The following is a 27,451-nucleotide window of genomic DNA, read 5'->3' on the forward strand; positions in this document are numbered from 1 at the left end:
TTGAAAAAAAAAGAAGAAACTGTTGGTTTTGGGGAAGTGAGAGGAGGCGCGCCTATCAAAATGACAACTATTTTGATGGAAAAAAGCAATAATTACATTCCAGTAGGCAAAAAAGTAAGTTACTAAATTAATGCAATTACTAGGCGGCGCCTAGCTAGCCTAGGCTAGGTACAGGCAATGTAGGATAATGCAGGTCAGGTGCAATAAATCTAGGCCTAGGCCTAGGCTTGCCCCTAGCTAGTAGGCCTAGGCTAGTAGTAGGCCTAGCCTATTAGACTTACTAGGTAGGTAGGCCTGGGTAGGGTATTATTAGGCCTAACCTAAGTCTAGGCCGGTTATCACAGTAAAATTTTTTTATTTGCTGCCCGATCGTCTTTTTAGCGTTCGGCCCGACCCCAATCATCTCATGCGTTGGCCCGATCGTCTCATCATGTGTTTAGGAACCATTTTGGTCTCTATCGTCTCATTTGCTGGGCCCGATCGTATTAGCGCAGGGCCCAATGTGGTAGTTTTATGTTTGATATATGGTAAAATCGATAACGTTTTATTTTGGTTCCGATAAAATCGGGTATTCGGTATGGAGCGTTATACTGATACGCTTTTGTGGTTGTAATTGGTTCTGGTCAATATTTGTTTGGTATAAGGGATGAATGTTAATTTAGGCCTAATATTGTATAAATGTTTGTTTTCAATTTATTTTACAGGTGGTTGCAAAAAGTTTGTGAATATGTGCTCTTGAAAATCATTGTAAAAATGTTATTTCTGGAAAAAATATCAGAAATTAATAGTTAAAATAGTTTATAATTAGTAATAGAGTATTTATTACCAAAGAGACGTTCTTTCTATGCCTACAATACAAGTGAATATACTAGAGTACATGTTTTAGGGTAGGCCTATTATAAACTGATGTGTTGATTGAGGAATGAATCTACAGTACCATAACGTATTGACAAGATATAATATGGATAGAAGAATGAGTGTTATCCATTTAAGTGTAGCATGAAAGCAAACATTTTAAATTATTATAACATATTTAATTGTTATAATAATGTTAATTAATACTTCAGATTACTATAACTAACAGTGGGGGAAAAAAATACCCGGAATGTCGAATAAGGAATAAGTAACCAACTTCACAACGCTTTAGGCCTAAGCTTTTTGGGCTATCCTGCAAAATCTTTTATGTATTATTTGTAATGTCAGTAATTTATGTTATCACTTTCTTTTGTATGTATTTTTTATGATGATTTTCCTAATAAATTCAAATCAAATCAGACCGACTACACTTTTCTGCAAGCCTAGCCTGGGCCTAGTACTTAGTAGGCAGGCCTGTCCAGGCTATAATAGTAGTAGGGCCAAATAACCATTTAAATTTTCCGGGTCCTAGCTAGGCTAGGTCACAGGTGGTTATATGTTTATAAAAATTTGTTTGTACAAATTTACCATTTCGCTATTTTTTTTTCAGATTATTACTAAATCTAGGCCTAGATGCATTCCACCCCAAGTTAAACAGAAACCAGCATGTCGTTTCAAAAATGTAAAGGAAGATGCTGTTGATATTCTCTCTGTCATGCATAGTAGGCCTACTTTAGTAGACCTGAAGTGAACATTCTGACACTTGGCACAGTTATTCATTAGGGTATTAAAAACATGAATGAAATGGTTGCCCACACATTGGCTGGTTAATTTACTAATTCCATCTGTGTAAGCTGTTCTTTAAGTCAGTAGATTGTTTAAAAATATTACGTACATGTGCAACGTTTCAACTTGTTTTCAATAAGTCTTCATCTGGCAACTGACTAGATATTAGTGGTTGCTAGGAGTACTGTAGCTTTGCTAGTTGTAGATTAGCGCCCCCTAAAAAGGCAAAGAACTTTGGAAAATCACAGACTAAGGTTACAAATAGTCATTGCCAGACTTCTTCTTAAAAACAAGTTGAAACGTCACACGTATGTATTCATGAATGGTTTAACATAAAGAATTATATATACAGAATAATTACTATTAGATCCTTCAAAATGAAGCACATCCTCTTTTCAATACATATTAATTAGGCCTCAAAGCTCCAAATGAATTCTTCAGAAAGACATGTACTGAGCGCTACAGAAAATAATTTATTCTGAAAGCTGTAAGACTTTACAACAATTACTGTTTGCAGATAGTATTGTGCAATTTCATACATGTGTATTTTAAACATTTGTTTTAAATGTTTGTCTACATTTCTGTCACTGTAATTTCAGGGGTTAATGGTGTGGATACATGATGAAAAAGAGGTTTGGGTTCCAGCGTGTGTTAATTCATGTTTTAGTGATGGCAAGATTGTAGTCAATAAATCTAATGGCCAGGTAAGAGGTTTGGGGTCCAGCATGTGTTAATTCATGTTTTAGTGATGACAAGATTATAGTCACTAAATCTAATGGCTAGGTAAGAGGTTTGGGTTCCAGCGTGTGTTAATTCATGTTTTAGTGATGACAAGATTATAGTCACTAAATCTAATGGCTAGGTAAGAGGTTTGGGTTCCAGCGTGTGTTAATTCATGTTTTAGTGATGACAAGATTATAGTCACTAAATCTAATGGCTAGGTAAGAGGTTTGGGTTCCAGCATGTGTTAATTCATGCTTTAGTGATGGCAAGATTATAGTCACTAAATCTAATGGCCAGGTAAGAGGTTTGGGGTCCAGCATGTGTTAATTCATGCTTTAGTGATAGAAAGATTATAGTCACTAAATCTAATGGCTAGGTAAGAGGTTTGGGTTCCAGCGTGTGTTAATTCATGTTTTAGTGATGGCAAGATTATAGACACAAAATATAATTGTGAGGTAAGAAGGGGAAGGAAGCATACCATCTATGTCAACAACCCAACCTTGCTACTAAGTATTCTATATAATATATTTTAAATATTGCTTGTAACTTCATTGTCTAGGAGGTTGTGATACGTGGTCATGCTGGCTATCCAGTGCTGTGTACTCAAACAGATTGGATCAATACAGATGATCTTGTTTTGCTTAATCCTCTCTCAGAACCTGCTGGTAAGTGAATTAATAGTAGACACATGTTTCAATGGTTGTTAATAATATACAGGTCTTCCTCCGATTAAAGACCCCTTTAATTAAAAGCTCAATCTAATTTAAAATCTTTTACCATTAGCTGCTGCCTCCCTCATAATTAGAGATCAGAGACCACAATTTGGATGAATCCAACTGAACAATTTCCTTCAAATTTCCCTGCAATTAAAGACCACTTTAAAATAAAATGTTATAATTACAGTATTAATACATTTTTAGAGTAGAACAGCGGTCAATTTGAAGAAAATTAGACAAAATACTGGCAACACACGTTTGTTACTTAACCTAATGTTTTCTGTTCATAGTGCTGAACTGTTTACGTGAGCGGTAGTTAGCTGGTAGATACCACACTCAGGCTGGTAGATACCACACTCAGACTGGCAACACACTTGTTACTTAACCTAATGTTTTCTGTTCATAGTGCTGAACTGTTTACGTGAGCGGTACTTAGCTGGTAGATACCACACTCTGACTGGCAACACACTTGTTACTTAACCTAATGTTTTCTGTTCATAGTGCTGAACTGTTTACGTGAGCGGTACTTAGCTGGTAGATACCACACTCAGACTGGCAACACACTTGTTACTTTGAATCCTTTCAAAGAAACTGGACATTTTGATGTTCATATGATTCATCGTTACCATAGTAATCAAAAGGTAAACAACGATTTGCTAGTATACTATTGATTTTCAGGAAAATTGATATGTTGGTGACATCACTATTAAAATCTTGACTTCACTTTAATCTTCAAATAATATTGGGCAAAAATATTAATATGTCCTCAGTTGCACTTAGAAGTGAGAACTTAGAGATATATGCTGAGCTTCCCTGAAAAGATAATTGTTTTGCTGAATATGCCATTTTATGTCACATAATACTGTAGTTATTCACTTTTTGACCAAAAATTGGAAAAAAAACATTATTTACCTGAAAAACTGTACTTTTTTAACAGTCACGTTTTCTGTCGGAAAATGGGATTTTGGTTAAATTTAACCATTAATTTTGTCTTTTTTTAAAGTAAACCACTATATTTGTTTGTTTTTTATTTCTTTAAAATGAATAACTTTATTAAAACAGCAAAATAGCTTGATTTTATTAATCCTCATTTTCATGTTTTTTGGGGAATATACATCTTTATTTTATATTTTTTATCAGGCACACCAACCACATGTATTTGGAGTTGCAGAAACAGCTTTGAGTAATCTTACTAGAAGACTAGACAAGATTAATCAGTCAATAATTGTCAGCGGTGAAAGTGGTTCTGGAAAGGTAATTCAACAATTTCAGTTTTACGTTTCTTTTCACCAATGTAATCAAAGTCAATTTTTTACCTTTAAAACCATTTCTTGTTTATTTTGATAATACAGAGGACATGGACAAGTAATAAAGAGTGCTATCATTTGTTTGACACTGTTACAAAATCTTAGACATCAGCATTTATTGAATGTCACTAAATGCTTGCCAGACGTGCAAAGAGGGAATGTTGGCAACCCATTTTTCACAAAGGCAGTTTAGTCAATATTTTTTTTGAGCATACAAAAACGTTTGTTGTTCTCTGTTATTTGTTGTGATTACAAATTACTTATTGTTTTATTACAGACATGGAATGCAAGATGTTTACTAAAATATCTGTCAACAGTGGCAGTATGTAACCCTAGGTATGAAAAATAAACACATTTAATTTAATATCATTAGAAAACATTGACTCATGAGTTTTTATTTCATCATAATCATAGATTTGTCTCTGTTGTTACTTTTTTGTTATAACTTTTTTAATTTTTTGTTCATAGTGGTTTTACACCATCACCAGCAGATTGCATTGAACATAGAATATTAGACTCAAATCCTATTCTTGAAGCATTTGGTAATTATTATGTTTATCTTTAATAAAGTACAGTAAGATACACATGTCATTCTCAAATGTAAAAACATCTATGTACTGTTATGGTCCTAAGAAAGATTGCTAGAAGTTGGACCTTTATTTTTGTTAAATATACAAAATCAGCATTTTTAAATCATATCAATATATCAAATTTTCTATATTCATCATCATTATCATCAACAGATAAAGAAAAAAATAGAATAAGAACAGTCGATAAAGAGATGAGAACCAAATAAAAATGAGCATAATGATAGTGTACCATTAAAATTACAAGAAAACCAGGGAAGAGTTAAATTAAATTGTAATTTAACTCTTCCCTGAGAAAACTGAAATATAAAAGTCAACAAGTATCATACTGATTTAAAACTAAATAAATAAAGCTACCCCTAACCTAAAATTGATTAACGCTTTATGTAAAATGAAATTTAAAATGATAATTTAAAGCAGTTTGTGTACTGATTTTACATTTTGTAATTCTAGCATAATCTTTAACCTTCAGTCATGGTGCCAAAATTCTTTACACTCCTAATATATAGGCTAAAACCGTTGATCAGCAGTGGGGAACTTACAGTATGTTCTAAATATGAATTTGGTGAGATTTTATGCTCAAATTTAATTTTTGGCAGATTTGGTATCATTAAGACTAGTAGAATTAATTGCAATTGATGGCAATATTTGATGGCCTGTACCAGTATATATATATACAGTAATATTAATCTTTTGCCACCCAGTACCCTACACCTCCCTACAACTCCATCTCTGTTAGACAACTATTATTTCATTTTCTTAGGCAATGCTAGCACATCCAGGAATCACAATAGTAGCCGCTTTGGAAAGTACATTCAGCTACAATTCAGTCTGTAAGTTTCATACATTATTTTTATTTGTCAACGTTCAACCAACATACTGTATACAGGCCATGCATTTTGAGTTTCTACATATGCCATTTTGTGTGTCATAGCAGGGAAGAATGAAATTACACACAATAGGAATTCTTATTTTAACTTTCCAATTTTGTTTTCAGTGGAAATCATGTTGTTGGTGCTTCTATTCAGACATATCTTCTTGAGAAAACTAGAGTTGTTTATCAATGTGATGGTTCCAGGAATTTTCACATCTTTTACCAAGTTAGTATTAGTTATGTTTCATTTTTGTGTACCTTTAAACCGGATAACCAACTGTTTAACTTAGCTGCTGGAAACTGTGATACATTTGCATATTTTCTGCAGGTTAGAGAAAACCCTGCAATTTATTTCTGTTGCCATGTTTCTAAAGTGAGTAGGCTAATAGCAAACATATGTCAGCAATTATACCCTTTGGTTGTAATCAGGTTGTTAAAATTCTACTGATATTCACAGGGGCCTGTTCTATTATACCCTTTGGTTGTAATCAGGTTGTCCAAATTCTACTGATATTCACAGGGGCCTGTTCTATTATAGCCTTTGGTTGTAATCAGGTTGTCCAAATTCTACTGATATTCACAGGGGCCTGTTCTATTATACCCTTTGGTTGTAATCAGGTTGTTAAAATTCTACTGATATTCACAGGGGCCTGTTCTATTATACCCTTTGGTTGTAATCAGGTTGTTAAAATTCTACTGATATTGACAGGGGCCTGTTCTATTATACCCTTTGGTTGTAATCAGGTTGTTAAAATTCTACTGATATTCACAGGGGCCTGTTCTATTATACCCTTTGGTTGTAATCAGGTTGTTAAAATTCTACTGATATTCACAGGGGCCTGTTCTATTATACCTTTTGGTTGTAATCAGGTTGTTAACATTCTACTGATATTCACAGGGGCCTGTTCTATTATACCCTTTGGTTGTAATCAGGTTTTCCAAATTCTACTGATATTCACAGGGGCCTGTTCTATTATACCCTTTGGTTGTAATCAGGTTGTTAACATTCTACTGATATTCACAGGGGCCTGTTCTATTATACCCTTTGGTTGTAATCAGGTTGTTAATATTCTACTGATATTCACAGGGGCCTGTTCTATTATACCCTTTGGTTGTAATCAGGTTGTCCAAATTCTACTGATATTCACAGGGGCCTGTTCTATTATACCCTTTGGTTGTAATCAGGTTGTCCAAATTCTACTGATATTCACAGGGGCCTGTTCTATTATACCCTTTGGTTGTAATCAGGTTGTCCAAATTCTACTGATATTCACAGTGGCCTGTTCTATTATACCCTTTGGTTGTAATCAGGTTGTCCAAATTCTACTGATATTCACAGGGGCCTGTTCTATTATACCCTTTGGTTGTAATCAGGTTGTTAAAATTCTACTGATATTCACAGGGGCCTGTTCTATTATACCCTTTGGTTGTAATCAGGTTGTTAAAATTCTACTGATATTCACAGGGGCCTGTTCTATTATACCCTTTGGTTGTAATCAGGTTGTCCAAATTCTACTGATATTCACAGGGGCCTGTTCTATTATACCCTTTGGTTGTAATCAGGTTGTCCAAATTCTACTGATATTCACAGGGGCCTGTTCTATTATACCCTTTGGTTGTAATCAGGTTGTCCAAATTCTACTGATATTCACAGGGGCCTGTTCTATTATACCCTTTGGTTGTAATCAGGTTGTCCAAATTCTACTGATATTCACAGGGGCCTGTTCTATTATACCCTTTGGTTGTAATCAGGTTGTCCAAATTCTACTGATATTCACAGGGGCCTGTTTTTTTGTTTGTTCTGCGCATTTGTGCTTTGTCCTGGTATTTAACTGACCTGTTTGAAAGTATCGAAGCGTGACGGTTTTTTTTCACAAACTTGAGGTTGTACTAATGATAGCACCATCAACTATACAATGACAATACTTCTCCCGTGATTTCACAAGGTTCATGAGTAAATATGAAAACATGTAATAAGTCTGGAGATCAATGTAGGCAGATGTGAAAAGGATCTTTCTGGTACTGATATTAAACATCTTGAAACAAATTTGTCACTTTGTAATATTGTGTAATATAGGGCAAGAAAGCACTCACTCTACTAATTTTATCAAAGCATGAAATATATTATTAGTTTATATTATTCTGATTATTAGTCTTTTTAATAATATCATTAACATTTCTTCTTTCAAATTATCATAGATGCTGTTTGGCGCAAATGAAAGGGAAATGAGGAACTGGTTACTAGGAAATGTATTGAGTTCAGACAACTTAAACTACGTGCCACTAAACCATTCAGAAGATGCATGTAATCAAAAGGATAAACAAGATTTTATAGTAACAAAGCAAGCAATGTCTAATGTTGGACTTAGCAGGTCACAACAACAAGAATTATTTAAAGTAAGAAACTTTTACTTAATTAGTTAGTAAGCAATGTCTAATGTTGGACTTAGCAGGTCACAGCAACAAGAATTATTTAAAGTAAGAAACTTTTACTTAATTAGTTAATAGTAAGCAATGTCTAATGTTGGACTTATTTGTTTGTTTGTTTGTTTTATTCGGTACTCAGTACAACAAAAATACCAGGATGACCCATAAAGCTGAAACAGCTTAATTCCAATGGGGTCCTTTAAACAAGCAAGTTAGATGATAATGTGTACATTATAAATGCATATTAATACAATAAACAGAAACATCCATATACAAAAAACAATCATCATCAGCATGGTTAATGCACAATACCAAAGTGAACCTTTAACGCACGTTTATATTCAATTAATTTTTGTATACTCTTGATATCGGAAGGTAGATCATTCCAGTCTTTAATAGCATTATAATAAAATGTTTTAGAGGCTTGGCCTTTAATATTTGGAATTACAAAGTTTACATTGGATTTCCTTGTACTATGAGTGTGCCGTTCAGAAATCTTTGTAAAATGTTCATTAAGATAAGGAGCGTCAATATCGTGGTATATTTTGAAAGCGTGGATTAGTCTAATATACTTAACTCTATCACTTATTTTCAGGTATCCAGTAACGGAAAGTTCGGCCTGACCAACATGTGCCCTAGGGGCGAGATCGAGAATAAATCTCACAATTTTGTTTTGTGTTACTTGAAGCTTATTTTTCAGGACAGTACTGATACCACAACACCAGGACGAGACAGCATAATCAAGAATACTTTGAATTAACGCCGTGCATAACAGCTTGCGACTTTGCATGTCCAAACAGCTAGCTTGTCTGTACATGAACTTTAATCTGGAATTTGCTTTTTTAATTATATTGTTAACATATTCTTCATTAGACACACAATTATCTATTTGTAAACCAAGGTATTTAATGGAATTGCAACTATGGATGGTATGTTCATTATAGAGGACTTCGAATTGTTCGATATTCTTTAATTTCTTTTTGGATCCAAAAATGATGCACTCCGTTTTTTGTGGGTGCATGGATAATTTATTTTCGACCAACCAGTTATTGCATACTTCCATATTATGCCCTAGTTTATTAGCAATATATACTGGGTCATGATGGGCCACCAACATTGCGCTATCATCAGCGTATAATAACAAATTACAGTCATTCTCAATGCATATTGACATATCATTAATGTAACATATAAACAGAAGCGGACCTAATATGCTACCTTGTGGAACTCCATGTGTACAAAGTTTGGGTTCTGAAAAAGTTCCATCGATACAAACAATCTGTCTTCTATTAGATAAATAAGACCGGAACCACTCTACCGACCCAACCCCCATAGCTTCTAATTTTTTACACAGAATAGAATGGTCGACTTTGTCGAAGGCTTTTTGCAGGTCAAGCATGACCATGCCAACATAATTGCCTTTTGAAATCTGTGTTCTAATAAAATCGTTTAAGTGAATGAGGATTGAGTCGGTAGAGAAGGTTCTTCTGAAACCACTTTGAAATTCATAAAGTAACTTATTTTCAAACAAATACTTTTCGAGTTGATCATAAACCACTCTTTCTAAGAGTTTAGACATACTACTTAAAATACTAATGGGTCTGTAGTTTCTCACATCTTTCGAACCTTTCTTATGAAGAGGCAAAACCTTCGCCATTTTCATATCATTTGGAACTACTTTTTACTTATAGATTGGTTTACAATATAGGTTACAGGCTTCTTAATAGTCCGGTGGCAGGAGGGGGGATATCACCACCCGAAAGGGGACAAATTGCCATCCAACTTTTCTAGACCAGAATTTTCCGTAGATTACGAATATGGAAAGTAATCGATCAGGATAGGAAGCGTTTTCGAGATATAAGGGGTCAAAGTTCAAAATTGACCAATATAAAAACATGCTATATCTCTGGAAATTCTGGACGTAGTGAGATAATTTTGGTGTCAAATTGTTCACAATGTATATGTTTATATTAGCTCTAACAGAACTTTCTTTGAAAAATTGACCGGAAACTCCATTGTTAGCATTTTTGACCTTTGACCTCTTTTTGCTATATCTAAGTAACGGCAGGTCGGAGAGAATTAAAAATAGGAGCAAATTGTTCCCAAGATATACATTTATATTCAGTATAACAGATGATATTGCTTGAAAATGACCGGAAGTGTGGTTATTAACCTTTGACATAATTGAATAAGGTTATAAAAACATAAATTAATAAATATTTGTCGTAAGGAGCCAATTTTGGTGTCAAATTGTTCACAATATATATGTTTATACTTGCCATAATGCAACATTTTTTTCAAAAAGTGACTGAAACACCTATTGTTCTGTAATTTTAACCTTTGACCTGTTTTTCTCATCTAAATAACGACATGGCATAGAGATTTCTAACGGCAAATTGTTTATAATAGATATTTTTATTCAATCTAATAGATTATACTGTTTGAAAAATACAAGTGTGATTATTGCTTTGAAATCCTGTACATAAGAGCCTATCAGGGCGGATTTAATTCAAAGAGGTGTGGAAGGGGAATAATACTATTACTATACAGTACAATGTCTTTCAGAAATATTTGAGCAATTTCAATCAGGTATCCATGTATCTCCAATAAACGGAATGTACGGCTCATAGAGAATTCAGAAGTTACCCTTGGTTCATTTTGACAAATCCATATGGGTTCCTTTTAAAAGGATTGAGGGTGCACAGACAGGCTTTTCCCATGGCTTAATATTGGAACCTACAGTTTTAGTTACCCGATATATTTCTAACACAGTAATTTATGTAGCCAAATGCATTGATCCGATACAGGGGCCAAATGTAGAACTGAAATATACAGTAGAGAACCACAGAAGGGTCTAAATAGATGACCTGCTGTTGTTTCATTTTAGAAAAAATCCAAATCGGTTCCTTAAGGATCGAGAGTGCACAGGCAGCTTTATTCCATGTGCCTGTCTATATAAACCCACATTGTCACCCCTTATATTTCCATTATGAGGCTTAATGTCCATGGATGACCGGCCCTTGGGTTAATTTGGGCAAATCCATAAGTGTTCCTTAAGGATCGAGAGTGCAAGGCAGCTTTATTCCATGGGCCCCGCCTGTCTATTATGAACCCACAGTGTCACCCCTTATATGTCCATTATGGGGCTTAATGTCCATCCATGGAGGACCGGCCATTGGGGGTTAATTTGGGCAAATCCATAAGTGTTCCTTAAGGATCGAGAGTGCACAGGCAGCTTTATTCCATGTGCCTGTCTATATAAACCCACAGTGTCACCCATTATATTTCCATTATGGGGCTTAATGTCCATCCATGGAGGACCGGCCCTTGGGTTAATTTGGGAAAATCCATAAGTGTTGTTCCTTAAGGATCGAGAGTGCACAGGCAGCTTTATTCCATGGTTCTGCCTGTCTATATAAACCCACAGTGTCACCCATTATATTTCCATTATGGGGCTTAATGTCCATGGAGGACCGGCCCTTGGGTTAATTTGGGCAAATCCATACATTTTTCTTATGGATGATCAAGGGTGCACATGGATATTTATCTTTATATCTCTTTTTATCTCTATGAACCCACATATTCACCCCACATACATTATTTCTAATATAGGGTCTCTTGTAGTCCCACATAGAGAACCCCGAAAGGTCCATGAAGGATCGGCCCTTGGGTTCATTTGGGCAAATCCATAAATGTTATTTAAAGATTGAGGGTGTACATTTAGTTTTATTCCATAGTTCATCTATGAACTATTTACCCCATATTAATTTCTAATACAGGTCCTTATGTAGCACACCACATAGAGATCCCAAAAGGGTCCTTAGAGGGTTTATTCGGGCAAATCCATATGGGTTATTTTAGAATCCTTTGTATACAGGAACTCTTTCCTGTATGGGCCAAACTATCTGTGGCTATATAAAAATTGTGGTCTGTCTGTGTAGTGAGTTGTGGATTGAGTTTGGCCACCTGGATCTGCCTATGCCCTATCCTGTACGAATTGGTATTCTCTGGTTCTGATGAATAGTAGTTTATTTTCCAAAAACGAATATTGTAGCCCTAATAAATGCAACTGTATAGTGGCAAATTATTGAAGGTCAGCGCAACATTTTAACATCATAACATTTTAATCGTCATCATATTAATTTTATTATTTATTTTACAGTATTAAATTAATACATTAAAAATAATGCGCACTAGAAAAAATATAAAAATACCATAACTTCACTTCACTGATCAAATAACGTGATTACATTTATGAACATCGATCTCATAGTTTGAATAACTTTGCATTATTTAGTATATCATTTGTTCAAATGTTGACCTTTAACCCATGTCAACTTGTGTAATGATAAATGTGCTTTTTTGATTGTGTATGATTGATAGATGTCTTAACGGAATGATAAAACATAACATTTTGTCTTAAATGTTAGTTTTTATTTGGTTAAATGCAAATTGTGTGATTGGTCAATATTGACATTTGACCTTTAATTGCAAAGTATTTGTTTCAAAGGTGACTGAATAACACCATACAATACCTATAACCATACAAATGTATTAAAAGACCAAATTGAACTTTAATAAATTGGTTATAATACATATGTATATATATAATACATTGTTATAATTGGTCAATTTTGAACTTTGACCCCTTATCTCTTCCTATTCGCTTCCTATCCTGATCGAAGTCAGGATTGATTAAATACAGTATTATAATTATATTAGTCAAAATTATAATGAAATAACATAACTTTACTAATCAAATAATTTGATTACTTGTAAAACCATCAATATCATAGTTTGGACAACTTTGCATTTATTTGTTAATTAATACGCGTATTAAAATGTTGACCTTTGACCTTATGTCAACTGATGAAATTGACCTTATGTCAACTGATGAAATGATGGTGATGACCGCTCTTTTACATTGCGTATGATTGATTAACAGGATGAGAAAACATCCAATTTTTATTAAATATTAGTTTTTCTTTGGGTTTATAGGTACGTTCTATGATTGGTCAATATTGACATTTGACCCTTAATCACAAAGGATTTTTTTTTCATAAGGTGATTGAATAGACACTAATAATCATAAAAATGTAATAAAAGACCAAATTGTGCTTCAATAAATTTGTTATAATACATATACATAATACATTGTTGTAATTGGTCAATTTTGAACTTTGACCCCTTATATCTCGAAAACGCTTCCTATCCTGATCGATTACCTTCCATATTCGTAATCTACGAAAAATTCTAGTCTAGAAAAGTTGGATGGCAATTTGTCCCCTTTCGGGTGGTGATTCCCCCCTCCTGCCACCGGACTATAAGGATAATTGCGCCATCTTTTAAGAATCTGGAAGATTATCGAGTCCTGGTCCTTTATTAGCGTTTAGTTTGTTTAGTTCATGAAATATGGTCTCTTCATTAACTTCGGACAGTATAAACTTATTCGGCAGTACATTTCTAGAATTATAAAAAGATTTAAAATGCTCAGAATTAGTATCAAAAATATAATTATTGCACATAGGCAGTTTGGATACAAGGTCAGATGCAATATTTGTAAAATAGTCATTAAAAAAATTAGATATAGTACAATTATCAAAACATGCGTTACTATCAATATCTAAAAAATAATTTTTACATTCTTTCCTCTTAGTACTATAGCCAATGTCCTTAAGGTATTTCCATAGCTTTTTAGGATTATTTCTGTTTTAATTAGCAGGTCACAGCAACAAGAATTATTTAAAGTAAGAAACTTTTACTTAATTAGTTAATAAGCAATGTCTAATGTTGGACTTAGCAGGTCACAGCAACAAGAATTATTTAAGGTAAGAAACTTTTACATAATTAGAACTGGTTACTGAATAAACATTGTAAAACCAGGGAAGAGTGAAATTACACCAAATGGTAGTATATAAATAAGTGTTTTAATAGACTTTGGTGTTTTTTATACATAAATCTAATAGTAATGTTATAATTCTATTTTTTGAATTATTGAATTGAATTTAAAATGTGTTTATTTGTAGGTTCTAAGTTGTATACTTCATCTTGGAAATGTAGAGTTTATTAGTGATGATGATGTTACTGGACCATGTGAAATTGATTCTGAAAAACAAGGTAAATGATATAAAGGTTATGCTGTTTAATTATTTTCTGTATTATACCAATAAAAAGATTGCATAAAGTATTTATAGTTTAGCTTAAAGTAGTTGCGACCTTTAAGATTGCATACAGTATTTATAGTTTAGCTTAAAGTAGTTGCGACCTTTAAGATTGCATACAGTATTTATAGTTTAGCTTAAAGTAGTTGCGACCTTTAAGATTTCATACAGTATTTATAGTTTAGCTTAAAGTAGTTGCGACCTTTAAGTTTGCATACAGTATTTATAGTTTAGCTTAAAGTAGTTGCGACCTTTAAGATTGCATACAAAATTTATAGTTTAGCTTAAAGTAGTTGCGACCTTTAAGATTGCATAAAGTATTTATAGTTTAGCTTAAAGTAGTTGCGACCTTTAAGATTGCATACAGTATTTATAGTTTAGCTTAAAGTAGTTGCGACCTTTAAGATTGCATACAGTATTTATAGTTTAGCTTAAAGTAGTTGCGACCTTTAAGATTGCATACAGTATTTATAGTTTAGCTTAAAGTAGTTGCGACCTTTAAGATTGCATACAGTATTTATAGTTTAGCTTAAAGTAGTTGCGACCTTTAAGATTGCATACAGTATTTATAGTTTAGCTTAAAGTAGTTGCGACCTTTAAGATTGCATACAGTATTTATAGTTTAGCTTAAAGTAGTTGCAACCTTTAAGATTGCATACAGTATTTATAGTTTAGCTTAAAGTAGTTGTGACCTTTAAGATTGCATACAGTATTTATAGTTTAGCTTAAAGTAGTTGCGACCTTTAAGATTGCATACAGTATTTATAGTTTAGCTTAAAGTAGTTGCGACCTTTAAGATTGCATACAGTATTTATAGTTTAGCTTAAAGTAGTTGCGACCTTTAAGATTGCATACAGTATTTATAGTTTAGCTTAAAGTAGTTGCGACCTTTAAGATTGCATACAGTATTTATAGTTTAGCTTAAAGTAGTTGCGACCTTTAAGATTGCATACAGTATTTATAGTTTAGCTTAAAGTAGTTGCGACCTTTAAGATTGCATACAGTATTTATAGTTTAGCTTAAAGTAGTTGCGACCTTTAAGATTGCATACAGTATTTATAGTTTAGCTTAAAGTAGTTGCGACCTTTAAGATTGCATACAGTATTTATAGTTTGCTTAAAGTACCTTTAAGTTTTAATAGATTATATTTATAATAAATTGGCGTTTATTTATGATTCAAAATATTCTATCAACAGTATATATATCTTTTTAGTATTTTTTAATTTGTTTTTATTTCTACCATAATATAATATATGAGAAATAACTAAAAACAGACATAAGGAATAGCTTAATATTCTGATAGGTTGGCCAAAAAATATATAAAAAAATATCATTAATAATTATGTCATTTTAAAATCTTAAATATTCTTATTAATATTCTTCTCCATCTTCAAAAAATGTTGATAAAATATTTCAGCCAAAGAAAGATTTTATAATTTACTAATTATTCAATATATCATATTGTTGTACTATTGATGTTGCTTCATCAGGAGTTGACACCTCTGTTAATGCTGCTGCACAGTTACTTGGTCTTGATGTTGATGCCTTAACTAGATGTCTAGCATTCCGACAAATCACTGCATCTCACAAGCGTAGAAAGAGTGTCTTTATGAAACCTTGCTTAAAAGATGAATGTCACAAAAGGAGAGATTGCCTTGCAAAGTTACTCTATGCCAGGTATTTTACAAACATTATAAGTATAATATTTGTTTTGTAGTGAAAGGAACCTACTTACTCTTTTAAAATGATCTTGTTGTACAGTATTTGCCTTTTTACTGACATGTTATACATTCAAAACAAACCAACAGAAGATGTTGTACATATCCAATAACTTTTATTTGCTTCCCCATATGCATGCTGGGCTGCACCAAGGTGAATTGCCCACAGCAAATCATACATACACCTTTAAACATTCACAAAAATAAAATAAACATACATTACATGCAAACTCTAATACATAGTCAATTTAATTTCATTTTTATTCTGCCTAATCTCTCTTTCTGTCATGGCCTGACTTCTTTCTTTCTGCCTAATTTCTTTCTTTGTCATGTAGTTCGTATGTAACAGGAGAAAATGTTTACATGCAAACGTTTTCAACACTTTGGTTTTACCAAAAAAAAACTAGTTTGAAGACTGTGACTAAATTATGGTTTAACGTTTCAGAGTTTTTGATTGGCTCGTTGGATTCATCAATGGCTGTACCATGGCCAGGAGTTGGCAGTCTTACATTGGTCTACTGGATGTCTACGGATTTGAAAGTTTTTCATTTAACAGTTTGGAGCAATTATGCATAAATTATGCAAATGAGAAGCTTCAGCAACATTTTGTGCACAACTTCCTCAAAGCAGAACAGGTATTCCAACAAACTTATTTCTATATATAGAGTATGCTAATATACAGTTGGTGCAACAGTGTTTTATTAGAGTGATAATATCAAGTTCTTTTATATCAAACGAATCTTGTAAAAAATAATATCAAAATACTAGTATAATTATAATACAATATAAAATAATTAAGATAACAATAATAATTAAAGTTTATGAGAATTATCATTCACTTTTTTTATCTAACAGTGATAATTTATAAACATAATTATACTGCTGATTAAACAGCCATGTTTGTATTATTCTAGGATGACTGTCAATCTGAGGGAATTCCATGGAAATTTGAAGACTTTACTGACAATAAAACATGTCTTGATATTATTGAAGGCAACATCAGTATATTTGCACTTATGAATCAAGTAAGTGTTGCTATTCCACAGCAAAATACAAAAAATAATTTGTCATAGTTTTTCGCCAATTATGGTTGGAAAAGACCTGTATTCTGTAGTTTGTCTTTTTATTGAAAGATAAGCTGCTGTAGAAAAAGATGTATTGAGAATTCGCCTTTCTCAATCGTAGTACGGTACGTCGTATAATAATAACTCCTTCCTATTTTGAATTTGACATTTTGAGAAACAGTGGTTTTTACCAGACAGGCATAGTTTGTCTTACAAACCATAGTTTGTCTTTCCATAAAAATAAACTGTAGTTTGTAAGAAGATAAACAATGGACTTTTGAGCCTAGTTTACACTAGAAAACCTGGTGCTGATGTACTTTTGCATCTCAAGCTTAACCCCAATTTAAAAATATTCACCTGCTGCACATCAGTGATGGTGAGTGACCTTATGCCCAGTGATTTCAAGTTAGGTGTAAAAGTACAGTAGCACCACAACCAGTTGCAAACTACAAGTTGTTGTGCTTAGTGGAGACTGTCCATCTAAGATCACAATCATGTTATTATATCATTTACTTTCTATGAACTAATTGCAAGTTTATCTTGTTTATAGCAATGCAAGTTAAACAGACATTCAGATCCAAGTTCATTTTGTGAGTTTCTTCATGACACCATCAGCAGTGCAAACATATCTCGTTCACACATGTCAGTGACATCACCAGCTTTTGTTGTGCATCACTATGCAGAGAAAGTTACGTACCAAGTGGATGGTCTAATTGAAAAGAATAAGGTAATATACTTAAAACTGAAAGCCAGTTTTACAGTATATTCACATAAAAGGGGGTTAGAAGGTCATAAATAGTTTCTCAAAGCATTACAATTATGGAATAGTGCATCTGCTTCGTTTAAACTCATTTCTCATAATCTTATAACTGAAAATAAATACCACAGGAAAATGTATCAATGGCTGTTTGTAGTTATAGGTAATGCTCTATCACCTATGTAAGAAGAGGATACACCATTTAAGTTGGAAAAGCTTTTGCTTTTGCTAAACTATTTTAGCTCATTTATTCAAAACTTGTAGTGAGATCAAGGAGGAAGGACCAGACAATTTAATTATCAACTTTAGAATACAACATAGTGTATAGGAACAAATTAAAGGTTAGCCTGTCATTAATAAAAAACAATGGTCAGCAGTCAAACAGTTTATATTTGTTTTATACAAAGATATCGCAGTTCAAAAGGTGATTCTCCATGGAGAGGGAACCAACAAAATAGCGGCTTTCAATCGACCAATCAGATATGCCCTACGCAGTACGCAGTGCTATATGCCTGTGTTGAGCCTATCTGCGTGAGAACGATACGCAACGCAGCGTGTTAAGCGTATAACCGTGAACGCATTCTATATGATCCTCGTATACAAAAAATGCTAGATTACCAAGAAATTATTCATTCCATTGCGATTAACAATGTATTTAATTTTGTAAATATTTCCTGTGCTTTGACAAGAATATGTGTTGTAATTTATGTGGTCTTAATGTATTATATTAGATTATTATTTTTTATATTAAATAATGTTTTTGACCACATTTACGGCCGCCATCTTGTTGGTTCCCCCTCCTGTTGGAATCACTTTTCAGTCTGGAGTACGTGTTCTAGCCTTTGGCTTATTACATCTCTCTGGTTTTATATCAAAATAACAATTGGTTCACTAACATAATTCTATTTAGAAAATGACAAGATTGTTTCAACCTATTTAACCACACATCCTCTCCATTATTACAATTGCATCAAGTTAAGAACAATCAATTTACCATCTTGCCCTCCTACCCAATTATCATAGCTATTTTTTAATAATAATAATTTTTAATATTTACTTCAAATGGAAACCTTATATTGCTATTACATTATATTTGCTCATTAGATTTAATGTGCAGTGTACACAGGTGAATGTTCATTTACTAATTAATCTATTGTCTATTATTTCATGTTTTTAGGATGGTATTCCAGCAGAACTTGTAGATTTGCTTAGAATGAGCAGCAAGAAGTTTGTGCAACAACTAGTTGATGCTAATGTTACCAGTTTACAGGTGATTGATCTTGTCATTTGTTTTTAAACACCATAGTAACACTATACTAACACCATACTATCATCAAACTAACAATGTAGTGACTAACACTATACCATTGCTTTTTAAGTTCTGTCTTCATCAATGTTACATCATGAAACTTTTAAACAAAGAATAATGCCGAATAAATGTGTGATATTTATAATGCCATCTTGTCAGTTATGTCAATAGTTCTGTTTAACCTAAAATAGGTTAATTTTATGATTTTTTTTTTCAGAGTCCAAGTAAAACAAAAGGCAAAAAGACTACTTTTACAGTGGTATCAAAATTTAAGGTACAGAATCCTAAACTCATACAAAACTTAATTTAGACTCTTGATGAATTTAGTATGGAACATCAATTAAAAAAATACCTTCAAGACCAAGCTCTTGCTTTAGGAGTTAGATAGGTTTTTTGCTTTGTTGTTGTTTTTGCTTTCTTGACCATTTTTTTTTCTTGAAAAAGGAGAAACAGGGAAACAAGGACTTTTATGGGTTTTCCTCAGCATCCCTGTTTTTGTATATTGTTGATGTTTTGATATTTTGTTTCTTGTATATTATATTAATTGTAATTTATCTGTAAATTGTTTTTTATGATGCTGAAATAAATCAAATAAACGTCTGCAAGATCACTCAAATTATTGCTTCCCAATTTTTTTTTTACTTCTGTTGAAAATGTAACTTATAATATATGCAAGATATTTTATTTTTTGATTATCAGACATATTTCCTCAATCCATTTTGTATTTACTTATACTTATTTTGGTTGATACCATTTAGTTTTTACATGTAATCTTCGGGGTAACAATCTAACAATTGTATCTTATATCTTAGAATTCATTGGACAGTCTTATGGCTACTTTACATGAAACAACACCTCACTACATCCGCTGTATCAAACCAAGTCTTGAGTGTCAACCAGACAGCTTTGATAACGTTCATGTTATAAATCAACTACGTGCTTGCGGTGTTCTTGAAACAATTCAGATTAGTGCAACAGGCTTCCCTACCAGGTCAGCTTACAGCTATTGTTGTGTGTTCTTTTTATACTAACAGTGCACCCATCTATGACTGGTTGATACCCTTGTTAGTTAAGTTCACTTGAAACAATTGAGATCAGTGCAACAGGCTTCCCTACCAGGTCAGCTTACAGCTATTGTTTTGTGTTCTTTTTATACTAACAGTGCACCCATCTATGACTGGTTGATACCCTTGTTAGTTAAGTTCACTTGAAACAATTGAGATCAGTGCAACAGGCTTCCCTACCAGGTCAGCTTACAGCTATTGTTTTGTGTTTGTTTTATACTAACAATGCGCCCATCTATGACTGGTTGATACCCTTGTTAGTTAAGTTCACTTGAAACAATTGAGATCAGTGCAACAGGCTTCTTCCCTACCAGGTCAGCTTACAGCTTTTGTTTTGTGTTCTTTTTATACTAACAATGCACCCATCTATGACTGGTTGATACCCTTAGTTAAGTTCACTTGAAACAATTGAGATCAGTGCAACAGGCTTCCCTACAAGGTCAGCTTACAGCTATTGTTTTGTGTTCTTTTTATACTAACAATGCACCCATCTATGACTGGTTGATACCCTTGTTAGTTAAGTTCACTTGAAACAATTCAGATTAGTGCAACAGGCTTCCCTACCAGGTCAGCTTACAGCTATTGTTTTGTGTTCTTTTTATACAGTACTAACAATGCACCCATCTATGACTGGTTGATACCCTTGTTAGTTAAGTTCACTTGAAACAATTCAGATTAGTCCTACGGGCTTCTTCCCTACCAGGTCAGCTTAAAGCTATTTGTTTTCGATATTGAATAATTAAGCAAAAACTAAAATGGTTGTGTTGTATTGTTTTATAGGTTGCACTAAACATGTTACAACCTTCTTATTTGTTGTAATTTGTATTACCCAGTGGTCTAATGGTTAGGATATCTGCATATCAAGCAGAAGGTTCCGGGTTTGAATCTTGGTGGAGGCGACTTTCTCATTCTCACAGATTTCCTCATCTTCATAGTTTCAAATTAATTAATTAAATTTCAGTATATCACCGGGCGATATAGAATTTATTCTATGCCTGTGATGTTTATAATATATACTATATATATCCCTGTGCATACTGTACATGTTGAACACCTACACTTGCCAGTGTGTTGTTTGTTATACTTGATTCTCAACGATAACGACAATTTTCTTATAGAATGTTGTACAGTGATTTTCTTAAGAGGTATGAATTATTAATAAGGTCAAACTCAGAAGATGTAAAAGATTTGGATACAAAAAGTAAATGTGCTGTTATTACGAATCTGGTTGTAGCTGAAGCAGACAAAGAAAATAAAATGAAAAGCTTTTTGTTTGGAAAAACAAAGATATTCCTAAGAGAGGGACAGGTACTTAAAAGTAGTTTAATAATAATTTAATTATTTTATATTTGCAGTAGAATAAATTAAATTTTAATTAGTTTAAGTGAATATTTTATGGCAAAGGAATCATTAGCAATTATTTGACTTTATACGGTCATTTTTCGCCAAGGTAAGGTGAACTAGGCAGTCTTAAAGATATATTGTCCCCCTAAAAAAATGTTTTTTTTTAATTTTTTTGTTGAATATGTTATTTTAATGTCACATAATAGTTATTCACTCTCACAAAAAATTGGGTCTGAAAAAATTTTATTTACCTGAGAAAAATGTAATTTAAAGCAAAAAGCAAATTGTCTGGAAGACAATGAGTTTTTGGGTAATTTAACTGTTTATTTTGTCTTTTTATAGGTGAAATAATTTTTTTCCCCCATTTTTTTTCTTATGGAAGTGAACAACTTCATTAAAACTGCAAAATGGCCTATTCAAAGTCCAATTTTAAAAATCTATATTTCTCATGACTTTGGGGGACAATACATCTTTAAGGCTAGCCGACCCAGCCAAGTCTACTTACACTTTGCTACATATTTAATATAACAGATGTAATATAATTCCTCGAGAAAAATATCATTCCCTCGGGGATGTCAATTTTTATATTTCACCTCTAAGCAGGCAATATCTGTATAATATAAACCTTTGCAGTAGAGCTGAATGAGTGTCGTAAAATAAACCTTTATTTTTAAAAGTAGTGCTACAGGAATATTTTTGTAGTATAAGATAGGAAATTGAAAATTGACTAAATAATTATGTAAAATTGAGGCATTTTTCTTTTTAAAAAAAGTATACAAATATAAAAAAGAAAAGAACAATTTATTTGACACAATTTAAAAAATACCATTTTATTAAAAATTATTACCCAGTTAAATGTGTGTAAGTCATTGAAAATCAGTAAAATTCCAATCTTATAACATTATGAAAAAGTTGTAGCACCAAATTATAATACTTTTAGCTTTTAGTTTTTAGCTTGTCAGTGTAAAAAAGTAAGTAAGAATCTGCATCATTGTATATTTATTATATACCGTTATTTTTCATTTAGTTGGATAAACTTGAAGTTGCAAGATTGAAGGAATTCAATTTAAGTGCTGGTGTAATACAGATATGGTGGAGGAAGATCCTGGCAACCAAAAGTAAACAAGAGGCAGCTGTGGTCATCATTCAAGCAGGTATTGATTGTAATAGTGTTTTGACAAATATCTTGCAGGCATCATGCTGTTACCAAACCAAGCCACTAATTGTCACTAATTAGAATTGATATGTTGTAGGTTTTAGAGGCTGGAAGATGAGAGAGAAGATGTAAAGAGACAACATGAGGCAGCACGTGTCATACAGTATGCTATGATGCTGAGTCACTAATTAGAATTGATATGTTGTAGGTTTTAGAGGCTGGAAGGTGAGAGAAGATGTAAAGAGACGACATGAGGCAGCACGTGTCATACAGTATGCTATGATTGGATATTCAATTCGTTTACACCAACGCAAGTTAGATGAACAATTAAATGAATTGAATTCAGACGAGGTAGGCCTTTACTTAAAACCCTCAATTTTCAATCTTCGCTGCACCAACAAACTTTACAATGTGAAGTATGTTCCTTCATCACTAACACATCCTCATTTACATGTACTTAATTCAATGATGTTAAATTAACACATCATCATCATCATCATCATGTACTACGTTATAAAACTAATAATGTTGAATAGGGTATATTTTATTTACTGAGAGATTACCTGTTCTCGGTTCCACCTTATTAAATAGGCAATCAGTTAATTTTTAACTCATGAAATATTTTCAAATCATTATTTGTATACCAATCTAATACTTTCTTTACTTGATACAATTTAATATGAATTTATTTTACCAGTTTGCTGATTCTGATGTACAAGATTGCAGTGTTGAACAATCACAACAAAACAATAGCATATTAACAGAAGGTATACTGTCAGCAGTATCACTGGATAATGAACCTCATGGCAGTAACCTGTCACTGATTAGTTCAAGCAATGTTAGCAAAGAAGTTGAAGACAAGAGAGATAAGTTTACCAGTAAAGATGGCAAAGAAGTTGAAGACAAGAGAGATAAGTTTACCAGTAAAGAAGTTGAAGACAAGAGAGATAAGTTTACCAGTAAAGAAGTTGAAGACAAGAGAGATAAGTTTACCAGTAAAGATAGCAAAGAAGTTGAAGACAAGAGGGATAAGTTTAACAGTAAAGATAGCAAAGAAGTTGAAGACAAGAGAGATAAGTTTAACAGTAAAGATAGCAAAGAAGTTGAAGACAAGAGAGATAAGTTTACCAGTAAAGATAGCAAAGAAGTTGAAGACAAGAGAGATAAGTTTAACAGTAAAGATAGCAAAGAAGTTGAAGACAAGAGAGATAAGTTTACCAGTAAAGATAGCAAAGAAGTTGAAGACAAGAGAGATAAGTTTAACAGTAAAGATAGCAAAGAAGTTGAAGACAAGAGAGATAAGTTTACCAGTAAAGATAGCAAAGAATTTGATGATCAAAACAAGAGAGATGTGTATGATACTGATAAAAAGATCAATAAAATTGAAGAACGAGAAAATCTAAATAACAATTCTAGAACACAAGTTCATGAAAATGGTAACCTGAACTGTAATAGTGGTGGTAGAAGTGAGGGAAATACAATAGTCAACATTGAACTAAAGAAAGATGGGGATGAAATATCTCAAAAGAAGAGCTCAGATGAACAATGTGGTACACATAAACCAATAGCTAGTGAGCACCAGAATGGTAGACTTGTTGAAGAGGAGCCTGTAAATCAAGGAACTACTACCATCATTAACAAGTTTGTGCAAGTTGCAACAAGTCCTGCAGTTGATATAGCTTTTGGTATTGTGTTACTTGGTTTGCTGTATCATGGTCCAGTTAGGCTATAACCTTTAGTCTCAAACGCTGCAAAATGGTCTACTGTATGGTTCAAAGACAAATGAAGATGGATGACACAGAAAGAAAGAGTCATGTAATTTTGCTGTTTCAGATTACAGTAATAGAATTTTCAATTGTTTATATATTTGTACCATCGTATACAAACAATAACAATTCAGAGTCTTTATGGAGCTCTTTCATCTTTGATTTTGCTTTCATGCATGAGTAAACTTTATGAATATGAAATTATCCTAATATTCAATTTTATTATAAACAAATCATGTAAAACTAACAATATACTTTTAGTAAATAAAACTAATTCTCAGGAATATGATTTGTGATTTTTATGTCCCATGCATTTAGGATTTTCAGATTTCAATGTTGTGTTGTTTTTCTATAAAATTCTTTTTTACCCTATTGGTCGCGTTCAGATTTAAAAGAAAATAAACAAAAATAGAATACAAAAAAGTTAATAATATTGTATATCATTTATTAAAATAGAATATGAAATATGTATTTATGAAGCAACTCTACCAATAAATGTAAATTTTTTAAGTTTCAATCATCAGCAGTGATTAATGCGTACACCACAACATTGTACTTTACATTGTGCAAGTCTTGTAAAGATAAGTTTACAATTTTTGTCAGGTCAATAATAAAAAAGATTTAAAAAAAGCTATACCAATGAAATAATATACAGTGGGTTTACACATATTTCTCATGTGAAATTTTAGGTAAGCCACTAACACTAGCCATAACCATAGCCACCAAAGGACAAAAGACTCATAGACATGGACAATATATATACAAAAGACCCAGTTACAGAAAGTCAACAGTCAATTACTTATTGCACAGTTCATCATAATATAATTTATTTTTCTTAGAAAACATGAGTCAAGCCATGTCACGCTAATATTGGATGTGACTGACTGATTAGAGGCATCCGTATGGCCAGTAAAAATATATTTCATTTTAGTGATAAATGGAGGAAAAGGACAATTCTGTTTAGGTTTTCAGAAGCCTGTTGATCAGTCACACACACACTAGACAGCAGCTGATCATGTTTTTGGTACAGTTGAATTATCTTATTTTAAAACATGTGGTTTATAATCCCAATTGTTTATATTATTGAAGCATTATAGTACCAATAATCTTTGTAATTTATCAATTATGAGGAATAGAAATATGCCTGTAAATTTGTAATTTATATCATGCATTTGTGAATTTAGTCGTGAGGTAATTTCCCCGATTGATCGTAATCAAAACGGTACTGGGTATGGTCTACTAGTTTTTCTGCTCCCAACCAGTACATCCATTCATAGAAGCTTTGATGAAGTAAGCCTTCCCGGTGGTAACCATAGAACGGTTCCGAGATAACGACTATACTTCGGCTTTAGTCGATAGAAGATTGAAAAAATTGTTAGAGATAGAGTAGGCTTATACGATGTTTGATTATGTGTAGATGTGTGATTTGTTCTTTTATTCAAATGATGTTATTTATTTAATAAATTTTTTTATATCAATTAATTAAATTATCGTAGATTGTATATTATGCGATAAATATTATTTAATAATTTTTTGATATATTATTATTATTATTATTATAATATTAAAAAAAGATATTTGTTAGTATAAATTAAAAAAATATAGATATAATTTGTGTTATAGGTACTCTTGTTGTAATATTATCTATCTAAATATTATCGGTAATAATTTTACGACATTTAATAATGCCATAGCACATTTGCAATCAGATTTGATTTTTTTTTTTTACTTTGACACCTTTTATCTCAAAAACGCTTCCTATCATGATCGATTACCTTCCACATTCGTAATCTACGGAAAATTCTGGTCTAGAAAAGTTGGATGGCAATTTATCCCCATTCGGGTGGTGATTTCCCCCTCCTGCCACCGGACTATCAATACTTTTAAGAATTATCACCAGATACAAAAATAATACAAATATAAAAATATTTTGTCATTCACTTACCTGACATCTCATATCAGGTACATGACCTATGTTCTATTACTTTGCTCTATTAAAACATAGTTTAAATATCTTGAACTTTTAAAAACATTTTATTGTCCTTTATTAACTATGTATCTCCTATTATGTTAATACAAATTGTTTATTTGTTGAACTGAGTTACGGTCTACACTTTAGACTGTTTCTAGTAAGTCTACAATATCCATTCTCTCAACTGCTCTCAAGGCTTTTATTACTTCCTCTTGTTGAAATGGTGAAATTTAAACGTCTCCTCCATTTCATCTTTTTAACACCTCTTTAACCTCTTCTATTTTGGCCTCATTCAGCAACCCACGGGTTTCAAAGTCCAAAATCAAACTCCAGCTGTCTGTATACTCCTTAAAGACGGGGAAGTTGTATCGTCCATCAAGAGTTTTTATCTCTGAATCACTAAGACTTTTTCCAAGATTAAAGATCTCTCTTGTGCGTGGTAAAAATGATGCTACCTTACGCTTCTTGATATTTTTGAAAGCAGGAAGCTTTTCTTTAATGACCGACTGAAAGCCAAATTGTTCTGTTACTTTTATTGCATCATACAGGACAGAAAGATTTGTTTGACTCAATTGTCCATTTGCAGTTAAAAGAGCTAACAGTTTTATTGTACTGGTAACCCTTTTCAACTCTTGAATGTCATCTACTATTTCTATGCATAGAACTTGTAGTCTGTTAAGGAGACCACGATCATCAAACCATTGTGAAAAGTCTGCAATCAACTGTTTAAAATTATCTTCTGAGAAATCTACATGGTTGAAGAAAAGCAAGTTTCCAATATTATGAAATAAATTTAGTATAATTAGCAAAATTAAATTCTTAAAAAATCTTTTTGAGACTGCATAAAATGTATTTTCTGTAAAAA

At 32.5% G+C, this 27,451-nt stretch overlaps 2 protein-coding genes across 2 annotated transcripts in view; one reads left to right on the forward strand and one right to left on the reverse strand.

The window, feature by feature from the left end:
• Nucleotides 1-60: 60 nt before the first annotated feature.
• On the forward strand, nt 61-24,989 carry LOC144835447 (unconventional myosin-XIX-like). Its single transcript, XM_078690532.1, has 23 exons — nt 61-114; nt 2,241-2,345; nt 2,924-3,029; nt 3,582-3,721; nt 4,221-4,334; nt 4,665-4,723; nt 4,856-4,929; nt 5,738-5,807; nt 5,972-6,074; nt 8,048-8,245; nt 8,276-8,326; nt 14,302-14,392; nt 15,927-16,113; nt 16,600-16,789; nt 17,069-17,179; nt 17,769-17,945; nt 19,153-19,245; nt 19,502-19,558; nt 20,097-20,275; nt 21,467-21,656; nt 22,720-22,846; nt 23,057-23,199; nt 23,546-24,989. Exons 1-23 carry the CDS (start codon nt 61-63, stop codon nt 24,578-24,580), a joined length of 3,654 nt encoding a protein of 1,217 aa, XP_078546658.1. The 3' UTR covers nt 24,581-24,989.
• Nucleotides 24,984-27,451, reverse strand: part of LOC144835448 (uncharacterized) — a 257,525-nt gene continuing 255,057 nt past the window's right edge. Inside the window, exon 22 of the mRNA XM_078690533.1 lies at nt 24,984-27,334. Coding sequence (XP_078546659.1) covers nt 26,835-27,334 — 500 coding nt within the window. The 3' untranslated portion in view covers nt 24,984-26,834. The remainder of the gene's footprint in view (nt 27,335-27,451) is intronic.

This window comes from Antedon bifida, chromosome 2 (genome assembly GCF_963402885.1).
Source record: "Antedon bifida chromosome 2, ecAntBifi1.1, whole genome shotgun sequence".
NCBI classification, from domain to species: Eukaryota; Metazoa; Echinodermata; class Crinoidea; order Comatulida; family Antedonidae; genus Antedon; species Antedon bifida.

Excerpts from the sequence above, each read along its gene's own strand:
- LOC144835447 (XM_078690532.1), top strand. The coding sequence starts at position 61 with ATGACAACTATTTTGATGGAAAAAAGCAATAATTACATTCCAGTAGGC. Across the intron at positions 5,808-5,971 it reads ATTCAGCTACAATTCAGTCT|TGGAAATCATGTTGTTGGTG; the intron begins GTAAGTTTCATA and ends TTTTGTTTTCAG. Across the intron at positions 19,559-20,096 it reads CAGTGGTATCAAAATTTAAG|AATTCATTGGACAGTCTTAT; the intron begins GTACAGAATCCT and ends CTTATATCTTAG.